At 41.2% G+C, this 17,337-nt stretch overlaps 1 protein-coding gene across 1 annotated transcript in view; it reads right to left on the reverse strand.

Moving 5' to 3' along the window:
* GRHL1 (grainyhead like transcription factor 1) overlaps window positions 1-17,337 on the reverse strand; it is a 46,683-nt gene that overhangs the window by 29,049 nt on the left and 297 nt on the right. Inside the window, exons 2-9 of the mRNA XM_024737717.1 lie at window positions 17,048-17,322; window positions 14,201-14,387; window positions 11,608-11,678; window positions 8,901-9,291; window positions 7,744-7,820; window positions 6,141-6,297; window positions 5,844-5,955; window positions 4,776-4,870 (exon numbers count right to left, since the gene is read on the reverse strand). Of these exons, the coding sequence (XP_024593485.1) occupies window positions 4,776-4,870; window positions 5,844-5,955; window positions 6,141-6,297; window positions 7,744-7,820; window positions 8,901-9,291; window positions 11,608-11,678; window positions 14,201-14,387; window positions 17,048-17,322 (1,365 nt within the window). The remainder of the gene's footprint in view (window positions 1-4,775; window positions 4,871-5,843; window positions 5,956-6,140; window positions 6,298-7,743; window positions 7,821-8,900; window positions 9,292-11,607; window positions 11,679-14,200; window positions 14,388-17,047; window positions 17,323-17,337) is intronic.

A 17,337-nucleotide genomic window follows, 5' to 3' on the forward strand; every position in this document is an offset into this window, starting at 1 on the left:
TGACAGATTCATAATTAAAAGTAAAAGCACAAAGTGCTCTCTCACTGAGGGTTTTCTCCCTCTGGGGAAGGGGATGCTCTGATTTTGTCCTATCCCTTCTCTGCAGGCCAAGGTACCACCCTGAAGGTGAAACATGCGAAGGAAGTGAACCACGAAGACATGAACAGCCTGTTGAGATGGGCTCTGTCCCGCCAGAGATACGATCCTGCCACAAGGACAAGGTGCAGTTCCCTCTGCCCGCGAGAAGGCTCATCACACCTGATCCGGAGTGCCTCCTTCTGTGGGTCTGATGAAGACATTGGGAAGCACCGGCTTCCAGCACGGCATGGCGGGACAACTCACGAGTCTTTGGGTTGTTTTAAGCCACGGGTGCAAAATCCAGTATAAAGAAACTCAGACTCCACACCTATTCCTTGTCTGACACTGCTCACTCCAGGTGGAGCTTTAGTGCGTGTCTGACGGCAAGCTCTTTTCTGCTACTATTTAAAAAACGAAATGTATGAACGGTAGCTGCACCCCAATCCACCTTCTAGTAAGGATTAGAAGTCACCTCTGGGAAAAACATGTTAGATATTTTGTATCCCTGGGGTTTCACTACATCTTTAAAAGGTCTGCTTCATACTCATGGAGATCATAGACACATACAGATGATCAAAGCAATCTTGAGCTCTGCTTTCAACTGCACCTGTTTTCCCATTTCCCATACTGTCTAGTTAAGTATAACCATGTCCTATACCACCAAGAGATATCCCTTCCTGTGAATGCTCCCCTGGAGGCCAAGGATCCCTCGGAGCTGGCTGGCTCAATGTTCACTTGATTCCATACAGAGGTTTTTTGGTTTATAATTTCCTCTCCTTTGTAGGTAAACATCACTCATCCAACAATCAACATAAACTGTTTCCCTGTAGCAAAAGTGGTCTACTTACCACGGGAATTTATATTAGTGAATCCATAATGCTGCTCTATTAATATGAATGCTGACACTTTTAAATATTCCCCCGTCAGGAACACCTTCTGTCCATTACAAGGTGTAGATTCTTACCTCCTCAGGTGATCTCATTTGGATGACCAAGCAGCAAACATCTTCCCACCTGGAGGACTACGCACTTTCTCACGGGTACTGAGCAGGCAGCACTGACCCGTTACGTGCGAACACAGAGGAGGCACCTCAGCACAGTGCCCGGCATTCAAAGAAGTTAATTCTCTCTCCCTGACTTCTTTTTCCTCTGTTTATTTTAGATCTTCAGGCTTCATATCACCATCCAAATCTCAAAGCTCTTGTAAACTCTTAGATTTACAATCCAAGCAAAAAATTATACCCTAGTCCACGATGTGCAGCCTATCTAGAGTTACTCACTTGGTTGTGGAAATGCTGAAACTGGTGCAGAACAGACAACCCCAACTTCTAAATTATTTGTGGCTCCAAAGTTCATTTGTAAAGTTTCTTTTCCTTAGAAACATGATGTTATATTTAGGATCTCAGGCCACAAACGCCTATTTAACACACAATACATCTGAACTACAATACCAGCGTTTCTGCCGGGATGGAGCACAGTACCATGGACATAGCAGGCACTTGGATATTTGTTGGGTAAAGTTATGAAGTCCTGCAACTGGGGGCAAGGTGCACAGCTGGCTTTGGATGAAATCTTTATATAGTCTCAGTCTGTGTTTATCTTCTTCCCACCTTCCTGATGTTTCCTCATGCCCAACAATTTCCTAATCCTCTCTTCCCCAAGTGACCAGTGCCCTCCTATCTTACAAATTGTAAACTTCAGCATCTCACCAGAGCGCCATATTTTAATGTTTCAAAGGGAACCGCTTCTTCTCCCTGCCAAAATTACCTCAAGCAGCTGATCTCAGCCATATATCAGGAGGGAAGAAATCTGATTAAGTTATTTCTCAGTGAAATGTGAATGTCAGATAAACTATAATTTGTGTAGATATTCCTGACTCTTAAAAAGATGCCCGACCACCCAAACAAATCTAATTTTGTGTGGAGTACAGAAAAATGAATGAAATAGGTATATACAGTAGAGAGATCAGGGCCACCAGGGGGGATTGCTTCTAAGATATTTCTGCTTTTCAAAGCAACTTCCTTCTCCCCTGCTGCTTTGAAGTCTAATAACTTTTTTTTAAACAAGTTTCATAACGTCTTCAAGTTTCCATGGTAACAGCAAGTATATGATTATGCCGGTGATGGAGTGTGTACAGGGACAGGATGAGTCTAGCTTGGACAGTGCTTTTCCCAACGTAGAACCTAAGCCAAGGTGTTCAAGATTCAACCTGACACGTCCTAAAAACAATCACCTCCAAAGGGCAGCAGAAGCTACAGAGAAGATTCTCATGTTGACCCTGGGCTGGAATTCTGGTTTTACTCCTCCTGGCTTGGCCAAAAGGGTATATTAGATATCTTTAAAAAGTGGGGGGAGAAGGGAATGCCACATGTCTCCAAGAAACCCTATGTTTGTGGGGGAGAATGAACTGGAATTAAGAATCAACAAATGTGTCCTAAATTAGAACAAGAAAGTGGGTTGCTTTCAAAAAAAGAAGTGAAAAAAATCTATACAGGATTCTGCATGTATATCTATTCACTCCAGTTGCCCTGGGGCATCAAATACTTTCAGTGTGAAAACAGAAAACATCAACTTGGCCAGGGAAAGCAAAACATCTACGGACTTAATTTCAACACACACTTGTAGCTGATGCCTGATATCAGCTTCAAAAGGCAGCAGCCTCATTAAGAAATGACACGAGCCCCATCTGGGGGCTGGCAAAGTCTTAAAAAATCAAGTCAGTGCTGGGGGTCTGGAAAGGAGAATGAAACTGAACTTCCCTACATCAATTAACAATGCTATTAAGGCTACTTAGGACATGCCTCCGACAATACTTCTTAATACAAACAAGCTGAAGGCCTTCAAAGTAAAACCAGCCATTATCCCTACCCCTCATCTGGACTTTCATTACTCCCACCCTGAAGAGTGACACATCAAACAAACAAAGCACCCTGCCCACACACAGGGCCTTTCCGCCAAGATCTCCATGTACCCTGACAAGTGCTTATTAGTCCTGACGACACCCCAGCAAAGAAGAGGGTTGACCACTGTGGCCTTTTTATTCTCCTAGGCGGAAAAGAGGGGGAAAACTGAGCCAGTGAATCAAGGGACCAGTCCAAGGTCACAGATAAGTCAGAAAAATGAACTCAGGACTTGGATGCGCTTGATCAGCTCCTCCACAATTTCTCCATCAGCCCCTAATGGCAAATAGGACAAATTTCCCTAGCTTGATTTAAGAACAGAAGCACCCGGGGGGCACACGGCCAACTCTTCTTATAGGCTGCTTGCACACTGAGTCCTATTATGATATTTAATTTCAGAATAACTCTAACAACATTTGTATAAAACGAAATGTTTACTTTTCCTTCTACTAGCTTCTCTGTAGTGAATTCACTCTTTAATCAAGCACCAAACTCTGGACTAAGCAGCCTGAAGACGTTTGCATAGGATGGAGGTGGTCAGTAGGATAACTTTAAGGCAATTACAGCAACTTAAGCTTCCTAACAGACTGGCAGACCCCACTTACTATATCCTGCACTCTTAAGACACACTTTTGCCTTAGACACCACAACCATAGTACGAAAGGAAAGTAATTATAATACAAAGTTAACATGGGTCTCAAGAATCCAGTCATACGATTTTTAATAGCAAGACTAGGCAGGAAAAAATTAAATTCTACAATAGTTAGCACCTAACTCAGTGTCTTATTCCATAATTGCTCAAATTCTTGTTGAATAAATAAAAGAGAAAATAGAAGAAAGGTTAAGAAAGGACAGGAAGGTGATGGTAACTTTGTACCTGGTCCTTGATATACAAAAGTGTTCCTAAGACTGCAACCAACAGTAAAGATCAGTCTGACTTGAGCAACTGCCCGAAATTAATGTGTTTCTATTGTGTTGCCTGAGCTCCAAATTTTAAACTAAGGCAAAAAAAAATACCAGAGTGCTAATAATTTAGTGAAGAGACGGGTTCTACTAAAAGGGAAGAAGGCTGTAGGAAGGGCAGCAATGACTGAAAAATCTGCTTAATTTTTCTTAAAAGGTACTAAAGCTTCCAAATAAAATTATCCAAATGACCATCTGAATTGGAGGCAACTCTTCACTTGTCAAAGCCCAAGAGAGAAGAACCGTAAGCAAGTTGTATTCCCAGGGTAGCGACACAAGACGGAGCACTAATTACAACCTGTACTCGAGGGCCTTTCTGAAGAAACGCCACCAGCTTCACAGGCCCTGTTCCAACCACCCTTACTACATACCCGGAGAAGGGAAGAGACAGGAATGGATCCCACTCTGCAAAGGAGGAAACGGAGCCCAGAGTGAGGAGTCAGACTCCAGGCCAGACAGTGGCTGCCAGCCCTGCTCCGGGAGAAGAGAACAGACAGGGGAGAGGGACGGTTCTGTAACATCTGGGAAAGTGCCATATGTCCAGAAAATGTGAACCAGTGAAAAGACAGAAAGTGAGAACCAGCTGGCTGAGGAACAGGACACACGGACAGGCTGAGCAGCGGGCCTGTTTCGTCCTGTCCTGCTTCAAGCCCCTCATGACCATGGCCGTGACCTGCCTTCCTAGCCTCGCTTGTTCTCCCTCCTCCTTAGCAAAGGAGGGAAAACAAGTAAAACTGTAAAAAAACAAGAAAAAAAATCGGTTGTCCAATCACTAAGCTCCTCCCACTCCTCAAAGAGCTGGTTAACACAGGAGTCCCTGGACTTCGTTACCTACCTTTGCTTCATCATTAATGTCCCAAGTGAAAGAAATGGCATTATAAGCAATCTCCTCAATGTTACTGATGGTGTTGAAGCTTTCTTTGTAGTCAGCTGTATGAGGGATGAGAAAGAAAAAGAAAGTCGTGGTTTCTAGTTTCCAACATGAGGTTACAGCAGTTCAATGTAAGATTCAGCTCTTAATATTATCACTGCTAGATACTGTAAATTAACATTTTGTTGGGTTGAAGAAGTTCAAAAAAGGAAGAAATAGAATCACAGAATTTTTGTAATGGAGGCAAGCTTAGACATTTTTAAATTTATCCCATTTTGTCAAAATTAGGACACTTAGGTCTAAAACGTTTAAATCACTGTCCCAAGGCCACAGAACTAAGTCCAGAGAATCAAGACTGGAACTCAGTTCTTTTCATTCTTCTGAAAGAGAACATGAATATTACCACAGGCAAAGAAAAGAAGTAACACAAAGATTAAGAGCCATCTTGCGATACAGACAATGGTCTTACACGAAAATTATATACATGGCAAGAACACGGGTTTTCACAAAGCTACCTGACTAAATATGGATTTGCACAGGTCTGCCGCTCTTACTCCAAGTGCTAAATCTCTGGGTCTATTTACAGACAGAAGAGACTTTCGATGCAGCTCAGCACGTAACTAGGGAAGACTGTGTGTGTTGCCGCACAGCAGCAGTATTTTCTTTAACTTGGTGATTTTTTTTCCCTCCACCTATTATCATCTCCAAATAATCAGAATCTCTTAAAGAAGACACTACCCCTCAAACAATTTGTAGACTGAAAAGCAGGACACTCTTACACGAGCTGGCGCTACAGCTCCTGGCCCCAGTGTGACATGGAAAGCCACCACATGGGGCATATGTCCTCATGAAGGAAGTAATGTTAAGAGCACCAATTCCAGGAGGCCAAGGACAATGTTTGGAACAGATCAGTAGCTGGCATAAAAATTCAAATGCATTCGGCAGGAAGCTGATCACTGCCAAAAATAACTGGATTTAGAAAACTGGATGCTTGCACCTCTGGGAATGAAAGCAGGCTCCGGAGCTACTTACCTATGTCAATGCATCTTTGTTTAGCCGTGTGCTGCCGCGAGTGCCAGTATTTCCAGTGCCTTAACTGATCTTCCCTGCTTTTGTCCTCGGCAAAAACCACCATGATCACACTCTGTGAAAGAGAATGCGTCACGACGTAAAGACACGAAGGCGTGAGTATCTTTTGGAAAACTTAGTTCTCGATTTTGCGGTGAACTAAAACTGCAATTTCAGATCTTAATTTAGATCTGCCTCGGACCTGGAACTAGTAAGCTCTGACCAGCTTTCCCAGAGACGAGAACCGACAGCAGGACTTACTCGGACTTTGCTGATGGGGTGGTGGATGCCCTCGTTGCTGCTCACTTCTTTCAAGGTGACAGGATAGAACTGGCCTTTGTTCAGGTACGTCATGGTGCTATCTCCCGGCTTCTGTCGGAGCGATTTTGAGGCTTCTAGGGTATATTCAAAGTTGTTCCTAGAAAACAAAAAAACTCACAGATCTCTAATTCACTCTCTTGGAAGCTTCTTAAATGCCTGAGCTCAAACTTGACATGCTTTAGTGTGGATGTATGCAGAGAGCAGATGGCTAGAAACATCCAACTGACCATGTCGTGCTATAAATAGATAGCAGTTGCTGCTTTTTCCAAAGTATATATAATCTTAAGCAACCCAGAAATTCTCGAATCTCTCAGCTGTGGGACTACTAGATGCCTACTAGAAAATCTGTGAAGTGATGCTAACAAATGAGAAGGCTGGAGGCAAAGGATATTAATGATATGAATGAGTGAAAAGCACTCCGGAAGGAACTCTCACAAGACATGCTACCAACCTGGTATTTACCCAGCAAAGGCTGCAGACAGGAGGCCGGGAGGCCTCTGACTAAATGTGATTTGGCCTGCCAGCACTTTTTTGTTCTTTTTGCTTATAATTTAAATGTACTCAGATGGCACTCCACGGTTGTCTACATTTTCTTTTATCTTATAGCACCATGTCTATATTCCCCTGAAGTTGTTTAATAACCTTGTTGGGCCAGGGGTTGGCAAATTACTCCTATTTTTATACATAAAGTTTTATTGGAATGTAGCCACGCCCTTTGTTTACACATTACGGCTGCTTCTGTGCTTCAGCGACAGAGCTGGGCAAAGCTGGGCAGTTGCGACAGCGGCTGTATGGCCCACAAAGCCTAAAATATTTACTATCTGATCCTTTACGGAAAAAGTTTGTTGACCCCTATCCTAGATCCTGAAGGCATTTGAGTTTGTGACTCCTGTACCTTGAGGCAGGTCTATAAGGCAGTCTCAATTCCCATAAAATCCTAGATTTTAAATAAAACTTTTATTTAAAAATACAACACACATAAAAATGCATAAAACGAAATTACACTCCTAAAAAAACTAAAGATGTTTATATATAACTTGGAAAATATTGATATTTCCAGAGTGAGATGCAATTTTGTGACGTATAAAAGAGGTTGTCAGCCCAGTAAACAGTTGACTTCATTTATTTTATCATTAGTGAGACTAATAAAAATATAAAAGCCTTTATCCACCTCATGTTATTCCTAAATTCTCACAGAATTATACACTTTTGCAAACAGAAGGGACCTCAGATCTAATTTAATCCCTTCACCTTTTCTCTGAGATTCCATTCTACTACCACTACTACTACCGTCACATAAAGAAACCGAAGGCAAGAAAAAGCACCAACACCAAGAATTAGGGAAACATGAAACACAGTTCAGAGTGCAAAACTGAATGCACTAAAGCAAATGTCCTCCAGCAAAGACGTCACCACACTAACTGCAAGAAAGTAAAGTTGAAAGCTGCGAAAGCCACCTCTGATTTTCCAAGATCAAATTAACAAAAAGGAAGTAAGTCGTACAAGCTGAAAGTTAAAAATCAAATTAAAAGACAACTATTACCCAGAAACACTGTCAAAAACATAGTCCTCTGAATTCATGCCAGGCATCCGCAGACTGAGATCCGAGGGGAAGAAAACCTGAAATATCAACGTGATAAGCCACAACGATGTAACTGGTTATCAGGCTCACTAAAGATCAACGTCTGGTACAGCATCAGAGCATGTGGCTTACAGCAACCCACCACTCTTCCAAAGTTTGTCTGAAACAAAAATGTTGACGCTACAAAAAATTTTAAAAGAAAATTAAAAAGAAAAAAATATCCATTTATCCATCCCTTGATTAAATTAAGACAATTTACATAAGTGCTCCCACAAAGCGCTTCCTTCTTCTCTCTTCCCATCTTTCCCACACATCCCAATTCTGTCCAAACTCTGGAACGTGCAACCAGAATCTCACGACTTTGAGGAAGTCGTGCTTTGAGGAGTCAGCTCTATCGCTGCACCAAGTTGAGATACAAGTGTCAAGTCGGCACCATGGCTGGGTGGATCGGTGCACTTTCCCAGGGAAGGTTACTATTCTACTCACTCTGTAAGTGGAGACGGATGCTCCTTTCCCCCATAAGTCATTAAATACAGTTCCAAACATCCTCAGCCCCTAACTTTTACCCGAGTGACATGTTCATCACCACGGAGTTCATCACCACGGAGCCCTCAGAAGTACTTGGAATTAATTGGTAAATGTCACACAATGCACTTGTCATCAAGCTCTACCCGCCTCCCCGACAATGTACCAAGCAAGAAACTCTAAGCAAGTATATGATAAATCATTTTATATTAAGACCAGTTGCGGGGAGCTTGTTTTGGTCTAGGACAAAAGCCGAAAACAGACTGTGTGTCTATGTCTGCTGTCCACGGAAGATTAAGTATGCAGCTCTCCTTCTCATTCTCCAGCAAATCACTTTGCTGAAATCATAATTGTTAACTCAGCTGCTTGTAAGATTAGCCATGTGCCCTTGATAATAATTTCTGGTTTTATAGGTTTAGTTCACAAATTATACCCATGGACCTTTTCTCTTTAAGAAAAAAAGAAAAACAACTCTTTTGTTCCCAATCCACTGACTTCAGGCTGAGTTTCAAGCTTACATAACAAGGAAGAGGTGGAACCCAATACTTATACAAACACACAGCGTCTTAGGAAGATGCTTTCATTTCCTGTACCTCCTGAACGCCTTCCTTGAAGGTCTCTGAGAAGGTAGAGTCTGGAGTACGCCTTTGAGCATTTGGGGGTTGAGCACCAGAGCTGAACTGGTCAGCATTCAGGTTCCGGTCGAAAACCACTACACGCTCTGTGGGCTCAGGATGATACACTGCTGGGGGGATCCCCACAGCAAAGCCGTGGTGCTGGGTCTCCGTCTTGATGGAGTGGGTAGGCATCGCTGCTATGGAGACAGTGACCGTGGTGTCAGGAGCTGTCAGATGGCCCCTCTTGTCGATGCCCAGCTGGTTGCCATGGGGAAGGACAATGTTAAATGGCACATTTTTCAGCACTTGCACTCTGTTTTCTCCAGCAGAAATGAGGGGCTGCTCAGTCACGTTTGATATGCTATTTCTTTAAGAAAAGAAAAGAAAATTGTGTTTTCAAACTCAATGCTGATACAGTTCCTTGACAATTTTTATCTTCCTAATGGCATTGGGCTATTGGGTCCCGCGCAATAATAATAATATACTTGGTAGAAACAAAATAAATAGGAAATGGCACAACAACCCGTTACCAGAGAAAGGGAAAAAAATGCTTTATAGTTACAGGGCAAGTAAAATCCAGAAGTACTGAGTAAAATTTCATTTGAAATGAGAACTCAGAGCGCTCCTCTACTATATTTTATTTCCAATAATCCTATAAAATGATCATATTTTACTAGAAGCCTGAAGCTACAAACGTGATTAACTGGAGCAGTATAGGCTGGTGGTTAAAGTACAGACTCTACAGTCAGACAATGTAGATTCAAAATCCTTCAGTAACTACGTGCTCATCTATAAAATGGGGATAATGATGGTACCTATCCTCACAAGGTGGTGATGAGGATGAAACGAGAATACACTGAAATGCATATAATGATGCCTGGCACACAGGGGCTCAGGAAGTGTGAGGTACTTGGTCCTCAACCACCACTTCTCCCAGTACTTAGACTCACTTGCTTTCCCGTTCACCAAAAAAAAAAAAAAAAAAAAAAAAAAAAAAAAAAAAAAAAAAACCACCACCCTATGATTACATTGTACCAGCAGATATATTTGCACAAATTACTTTTGGCTTAATAAATATCCTGGGCAATATAAGATGATTTTTAGTTTAGAGTAAAATTGATACATTTTCAAAGCCCCCTCAAACCATATAGGCTGATACCTTTAAGGGAAAAAAGCTATTCGGCAACTTTGCACATTTCAAGATCAATAAAATATTCAAACCTTAAACCATAAGTTCACTCCCAAGACTGTCTTAAAGAAATTTCTTTAGAGAAAAAGGAAAAAGCTATTTAGAAAGCTGTTCATTAAGGCTTTGTAATAGCAAAAATCAGATACAGCCTTAATGTTAAGGATAGCTAGGGTCTGCCTTAAAATATTCTAGCAAAAATAAAATTTAAAAATTAATTAATTAGAAAGTTGGAGAAGAGGGAAGAGTAGATCAAAAAGGAGGAAGTAAGTTGATAACAGTTGAAGCTGAGGAGCTACTGGCTTATACTATTTCTCTACTTTTGTTATGTTTGAAAGTACCTATAACAAAAATTAAAAAATAAAAGCCATAAGCCCTTTTCCAAATTATGAAGATTAAAACATCAATATGGAAAATATTTATGAAATATACTGAGTAGAAGAAAATCCTATCTGTGAATCTAATCACAGCCCCATAAAATGCGCCTGCATGCCCAAACGGCAAACAACTAAACTGTGAGCACAGTGGGATTCTGAGTGATCATTCTTTCTTCAAAAATGTTTTATTCTTCTATTACTAATAGAACACAGGGCAATTTAAAAGGCACATTTAACTTTTTTTCTTCATGGCTATAAAGTCAAGGCTTAATTTGAATTTCTGAAAGTTTTAACCTAAAAGATTTCAAAAATAACCTCACCAGGGCTTCCCTGGTGGCGCAGTGGTTAAAGAACCTGCCTGCGAACGCAGGGGAAAACAGGTTCAAGCCCTGGTCCGGGAAGATCCCACATGCCGCGGAGCAACTAAGCTCATGTGCCACAACTACAGAGCATGGGCTCTAGAGCCCACGTACCACAACTACTGAAGCCTGAGCGTCTAGAGCCCGTGCTCCGCAACAAGAGAAGCCACCGCAGTGAGAAGCCCACACACCACAATCAAGAGTGGCCCCCACTTGCCGCAACTAGAGAAAGCCCGCGAGCAGCAACGAAGACCCAATGTGGCCAAAAATAAAATAAATAAATTTATAAAAAAAAAAAAAAAAAAAAAAAATAACCTCACCAGGAGTTTGGAATACAGCTGAACATACTTTATTAAATTTTACTCAGTTAGGCAGTTATTCAAGATCATTGATACTTATTTTTTTTAATGGGCCCCCACCATTGCCTTAAGACACATCCTTCTTAAGAGAACCTAAAAGACAAATAAGCAAACAGTGCACTCACGTGGTTACTAAAAACATCCCTTTGGGTGCAGAGAAAGTTATTGCTTTTGTTTTCTAGAAAAGGCAACTACACCTAAAGAAACAGGTGACTTCCCAGCAATAGAATCGTAATTATTAGTGAGAGACAAACCAGTAATGAAATCTGAATTCAGATATTAAGAGGCCAACTTACCCATCTCTTCCACTAGTGCCTGTTCATTTAAACAAACTTTTGCTTTATTTTCACAGAAACCTGGCATTTTCAAGTGTACTGTTTTATGCTCTGTATTAAACATTACCTTTTGCTATGATCTGGCTCTGGGTGCTCAACATCTGCCTTTGCTGTTGATGACCTTCTCTCTCGTGGAACCTTAGATATTAACACACATGACAACAATTTAGTTCTTACTCATGAAGTAGAGATACAGTCCTTACTTTTCAGTAAGCTCGACCATTCACATGCCTACTGCCTACCGAACCCCAGGCTCTGAGGACACGCGACGAATAAGACAGTATCTGCCCTCAAGGAGTTTACAATCTGGTCACCGGGTTGATATGTAAAAACCAACTTTTATTTAGTTGCCAAATAAATTCAGAATATCCAACATTTACTTTGTCATTGAGTTTGGGTTTTATCTGTTAAAAGAAATACCTCTGGTCTGGTTCTACCCATTTATCTACATAATGTAATAGAGAAGAAGCTACTGAAAACACAACTGGGCTCTTTCAACATTCTCCCTGCTCTTCTCTGCTACCCTTCCTTTCAGATAAAACGCAAAACCAAAAGGAACAGCCATATTAACGGTTCACTCCAAGATCCAAATGATAAATTTCTTTAGATACGTTGGGATTCACACTGTCTGTTATCCAAAGGACAAATCAAACTCTGTTGGGTCTATTCCTTTTTTGATTCTGCTCCTCTTTGCATAGGAGGTGACAGCAGGCAAACATTACTGGGTGTACTGCAGACATCAACCCAGCTGAGACTTATTCCCAACATGTACTCCAAAACCACTAAGATGTCTGAAGCTGGTTTTCAATGTGAACGTAGAAATTCTATTCCTACATTCTTATTCTACCCTTAAAGACAAAATAAATTATTGTTTCACATATTAACAACACGCTTTTAAAGCTTTACCAAAGTTATTATATAAAAATGACTGATGGTTATACCCAAAGAATTGAAACAAATAAGTCAGTTTATTTAAAAAGGAAAATAAATAACCCTACAGCTATTGCAAGAAGGCTGACATGCAGTACTACTAAGATTGCCACCCTTAATGGACAGATATGAGGATTTATCTCCTAAGATGTAAAATACTTTTAGGATGACCCTTTATTTAAAATACACACACATACAACCACTGCAATTAGTGGTATTACATAGGTCTTTCTGGCACTAAACTTGGTGGGTTTCTCCCATTCTCAAAAGTTTCAATTAAAAATATGTAACTTCAAACTTCATACTTAATACTTAGAAACTTATGGTTTTACACTGAGTCAATAAAACAAGCCATAAGAAGAACAGATAATATAAGTTCTATTTGTGGCACACGTCCCAGGCAAGGGTTTCTTCTAGCATCCTTGGTTACTGTGCAAGTTTCCATTCATATTTAAGGGAAAAAAACTTACCTCGGACCTCAAACACAAGCTGGACACATGGCCTCATACCAGAAAGCAATTAAATCTTTTGTTTAGGTCGTTCCCCTCCCCCCCCATTTTGATAATCAAACTATCTTCTTTGCTTTTTACCCTCTGCATTTCTTGTATTCAGAGAAGAATACAGTGTCAGAATGTAACAGAGGGCAGGCAACTGGCGAATCTGGGTGAGAGTATCTGGGAGTTAATTATCTTGTTAGTCTAAGTTTTCTATAGGTTTGAACGTTTCAAAAACAAAGAGATGGTAAAAATAAGCTGTAATATATAGCCATTCCTGGGCTGTATCTTACAGTTTATATATGTACAGGCTATGGGTCAGAGAGAAGAACGCCAAAGTGAACCCAGCAGGCAGAGCCTGTGCCCCACAGGGCAGCAAGGCACACTGAGGCGGGGGCTTGGGCACAACCTGAAACCCTGGCTGCAACACATACTAGTTGTGTGACCTGAGAATCTTATTTTTATCATCTGCAAAACAGGGATAATAGCACATATTTTCCAGGGTTTCTGGAGGGATCAGAAATCACATTCATTCTGGTAACACGGCTAGCACAATACAGGTAATCAGTAAGTGGTAGCTAGTATTATTAGGATAATGATGATGGTACAGATCAGGGGTGTCCAGATATGAACACCATGTAAAACTCCAGGCGGAGAACAGGCTGTGTTTAATTAAGACTAATCCAAATCTCTAGGAACAGGCAACAAAATATATCCTGACCTTAGAACTAGAAAGTCCAAGGCTAGAAAATACAGGTTTTGTTTTTTTCATGAATCCCACAATCAAATCAAATCAAATCAAATCAAATCAAATCAAATCAAATGCTCTGTAATATCATTTAGGGAAAAGGAAACCACTCTGACTACATAGGAATAAAGGTTAGAGCAGCACAGGTAAATGAACCAATGTCCACTCTTGATGGCACTAAGAACTACCTTTGGAAAAATGATCAATCTCATTAAGGCACAGGTAATGTCTTCTTTCATGGGAGCTTCACCTTTCAGATAGAGCCAGAACAGCTGGCTACTTTACACATTTTAAAAATGACCCGTTGATTCTACGATTGTAGATTTTCAGCTTTGAACCACAGTAAGTCAAGGTACTCATTAAACTATTTATAGTCACTACAGAAGCAACCTGCATTACATTCTACCAGCAAATTACTGTTTTATACGCTGTTGAATCAAGTGTGCCTTGGGCTGTCGTTAGGGTTTCTAAAGAGCAGGCGAACCCACCTTGTAGTAGTCATAGAGCAAGCCCAGCGCAGCTGCGCTGTCCTCATCTCCATTGATGCTCATCATCGCTTTGGTCGCTGCAGTGAGAGGGTTTTCCAGGAAAGATTTCCAGGCTTCATCCTCACTAGTGTAGGAACGACGCTGTGGATAAAGTGCTTCATTCTGAAGAACCAACACTGGCCGTTTGCTTAGGAGAAATTTATTTAAGAAGAAAAAATATATATATATATCTCTCTCTCACATCTTTTTCTACTGCAGGTCATCATAAACTAATTTTTTAAAAGGCAAACAACCAATTCCTTGATGTTCCAATAAAACAGTCCATTGTTTCATCAATGACCCTAGTAAAGTTAAATTAAGACAAGATCAGAAGACAACCCGCTTAAATGCAGCCCAATGGGTCACCAGTAAGCTATAAGGTATTTAGGCCCCAGGGAACCTGCAGTTAACCTGCACATGGAACCCAGGACACGCTACCTGGCACAAAAAAACCCCAAAACCAAAAGTCAAAAACCCACTCCAAGAAAATGTCAGGCTATGCAAACACTTTACAAAAACAAACACAAGGACAAAGTAAGGCAAAACAGAACATTCACTCTCTTCAGACATATACATTCAGGACTGTACCCTCGTACACAGAGTATATATGGTTCAATCACCATGCTGGTATACGATATCTCCCTCTTTCTCCCGGTGATGCCATGCCTTAAAAACTACAAACAAAGGGGAGAGGAGGAGAAGACGGAAAGAAAAAGGGCGACTTGGTTTAATCCTCGGGGGTATATGAGAGAGTTAGAATATTCTACTGATTACCAGCAGACTGAGCATGGAATGTGGCCAAAGGGGACTGTAAATCAATAAGGAGGCACAATTCTCTGGCATGGGAGTTAACTGTTTATCGTAGAGATAAACACTTAAGAATCTACAACAATAAATGCAGCCACTGAACAAAAAGAGGTTTTTAAGGAAATAAGTGGGGAAATCAGTTTTTAAAAATCTTTACTGGTTTTTCAAACTGGGCAAGAACTGTTCCACTTTAACGCTGTAGTTCGGTGGGAAAAATCCAGAAAAATCAACGGAGAACTTAGTAGAGTCTTATAGAAGATTTAACTTAAAAGATTAAAGCAAACATGACTGATTCCAAAAACTTGAAATGTAAACAGGCTCAGTAACTGTTCAGTGGTTCTGTTTAGTAAGTCAATAAAGAGAAAAAGTGGAACACTACCTCCAGCAAAATCAAGCAGTTTTTTTTTTAAGAAAAGCTTTTTAAATATTCAGAACTACTCTGAATTATCACCATCCTAACAAAGCAAATTAAAGGATCAGTTCTCATTGCAACACACAAATGAAATATGTAAATTGCCTAAAGGTGACCTACCTACTCTAAAAGTGAATGTAGAAAGATTGATTATCTTCTCAAGTAATCAACAAGGTTAGGGTTTGGCAGTCACCCAGGCCCTTTAAAAACAGATACAGATTCAGAAAAAGGAGAACATCTTTGAAAAAAAGGGGGAAAAAAAATCCTACAACTTCATTATCCTCAGTCAAAACTGTCTTATTTCAAAGCCAATGTTTTTACTCCTAAAGTCCTAGGAGCTCACATTTGGTAGGAAAAGTTTTGAGGTGGTATACTATTCTAACACAAAATAAACACGATGGGTTGTTCAAAGCACATGGTTGGTTTAAAAATGAAGACTTCCCACAAATCTCAAATTTAAAAAAAAATATGTAATATACAAAGGGGCATTCCCTGCGCCATCAGGAGGACAGAACAACAGCCACTGAACCAGTGGTACTTTGGGGGTGATTTGGTGTCCTGCGCTATTATTAATAGTGTAATACCTACTTCCAGAAGATTATGACAGCACTTGGCTCATTCAATTCCCATAATGCTAGTTTTTCAGCTTCCCTTCTTCTCCCACCCCCATCCCAAATCTGCGCAAGCAACAGAAAATAAATATTTTTTTGTCAATGGTTTTGTTTGTGATCACCCTGACGGTGTCTTAGATTTCCAAACTATGCCTAAGGCCAAAATTGGAGCTCTGGAAATATGCCTTATCTAAACTATAAGTCAAGAAATAAACATGAAACCAGCTGCCTTTTTCAGTCTACTTCCTCATGACAGTCAGGCTGTTGTTAGTCCCTAAAGCCTCATCACTGCCCTCTCCCCGAGTCCTACACCCTTCATCAATGATCTCTGGAAGACTTCTGAAATACAGTTCAAGCAATAATTTATCTGCATATTCTACACCACAAGATTAATTGAAATTTAAGTTATCCATACATAATAATATCTAAACCTCTCATCCACAAGAAGAGCACCCTTAAACAAAGCGATCCTCAGCAAATAATTATAAAGCTGGGAGAGTTACCCCTCTGCCCTGGATTTACTGATCTCAAATACACTGACTGGTCTGGTGCGATTTACTTGGGGTTTTTTTGGGGGGGGTTCTATTTCTTCTCTTTTTTGGAGCAATTTTATATTTACAGAAAGGCTGCAAAGAAAATACAGAACTGTCCCTCACCCAGTTACATTATCGCCTTACATTTGTGAAAATATTTCTTTAATCACGATCGCCAGAAAAACACGTTAGTAAGCACAGTGCTCTCTAGTCTACCATCCTGATTTCAAAGTTCCATCCTCTTGATATTTCTGAGCATTGCTAGTTGCAATAATCTGTAATTACCATCAGTGAGGCAAGTGGGAAAAAAAACTCCTGCAACAATTTTCTCAGCCAGGGAAAAGAAAATGCCAGGACACCGGAGCACTTCCACTTTCCCCTCAATTTCTCCTTTCGGAAGTTCTAGCAGCCTGGCCGAATGATACGGCTGAGCGACAGAGATTACCTGAGAAGCTCTCCCTTTCCAGCCGCGGAGCGCGTCCCAAAGAGCTCCACTATCCCCCCTGAGCGAAAACGCCCCGGTGGGGACACGGGGCCGCCGGCGGGCAGAGCCCCAGCCCGCGAGCGGGGCGCCCCGAAGCTCCCGCCGCGCACCCGGGCCACCGGAGAGCAGCAGCGGGGCGCGCCCGTGGGGTGGTCCCCCAGACCAGGACGCTGAGGCCGGGAGTGGCGGTTCCTCTCAGGAGTCAAGGCCCCCAAGGCAGGGGTCCCCTCAGGGGTCTTCGGGGGAACAAA

This window comes from Neophocaena asiaeorientalis, unplaced genomic scaffold (genome assembly GCF_003031525.2).
Source record: "Neophocaena asiaeorientalis asiaeorientalis breed wild unplaced genomic scaffold, Neophocaena_asiaeorientalis_V1.1 scaffold396, whole genome shotgun sequence".
NCBI lineage: Eukaryota > Metazoa > Chordata > Mammalia > Artiodactyla > Phocoenidae > Neophocaena > Neophocaena asiaeorientalis.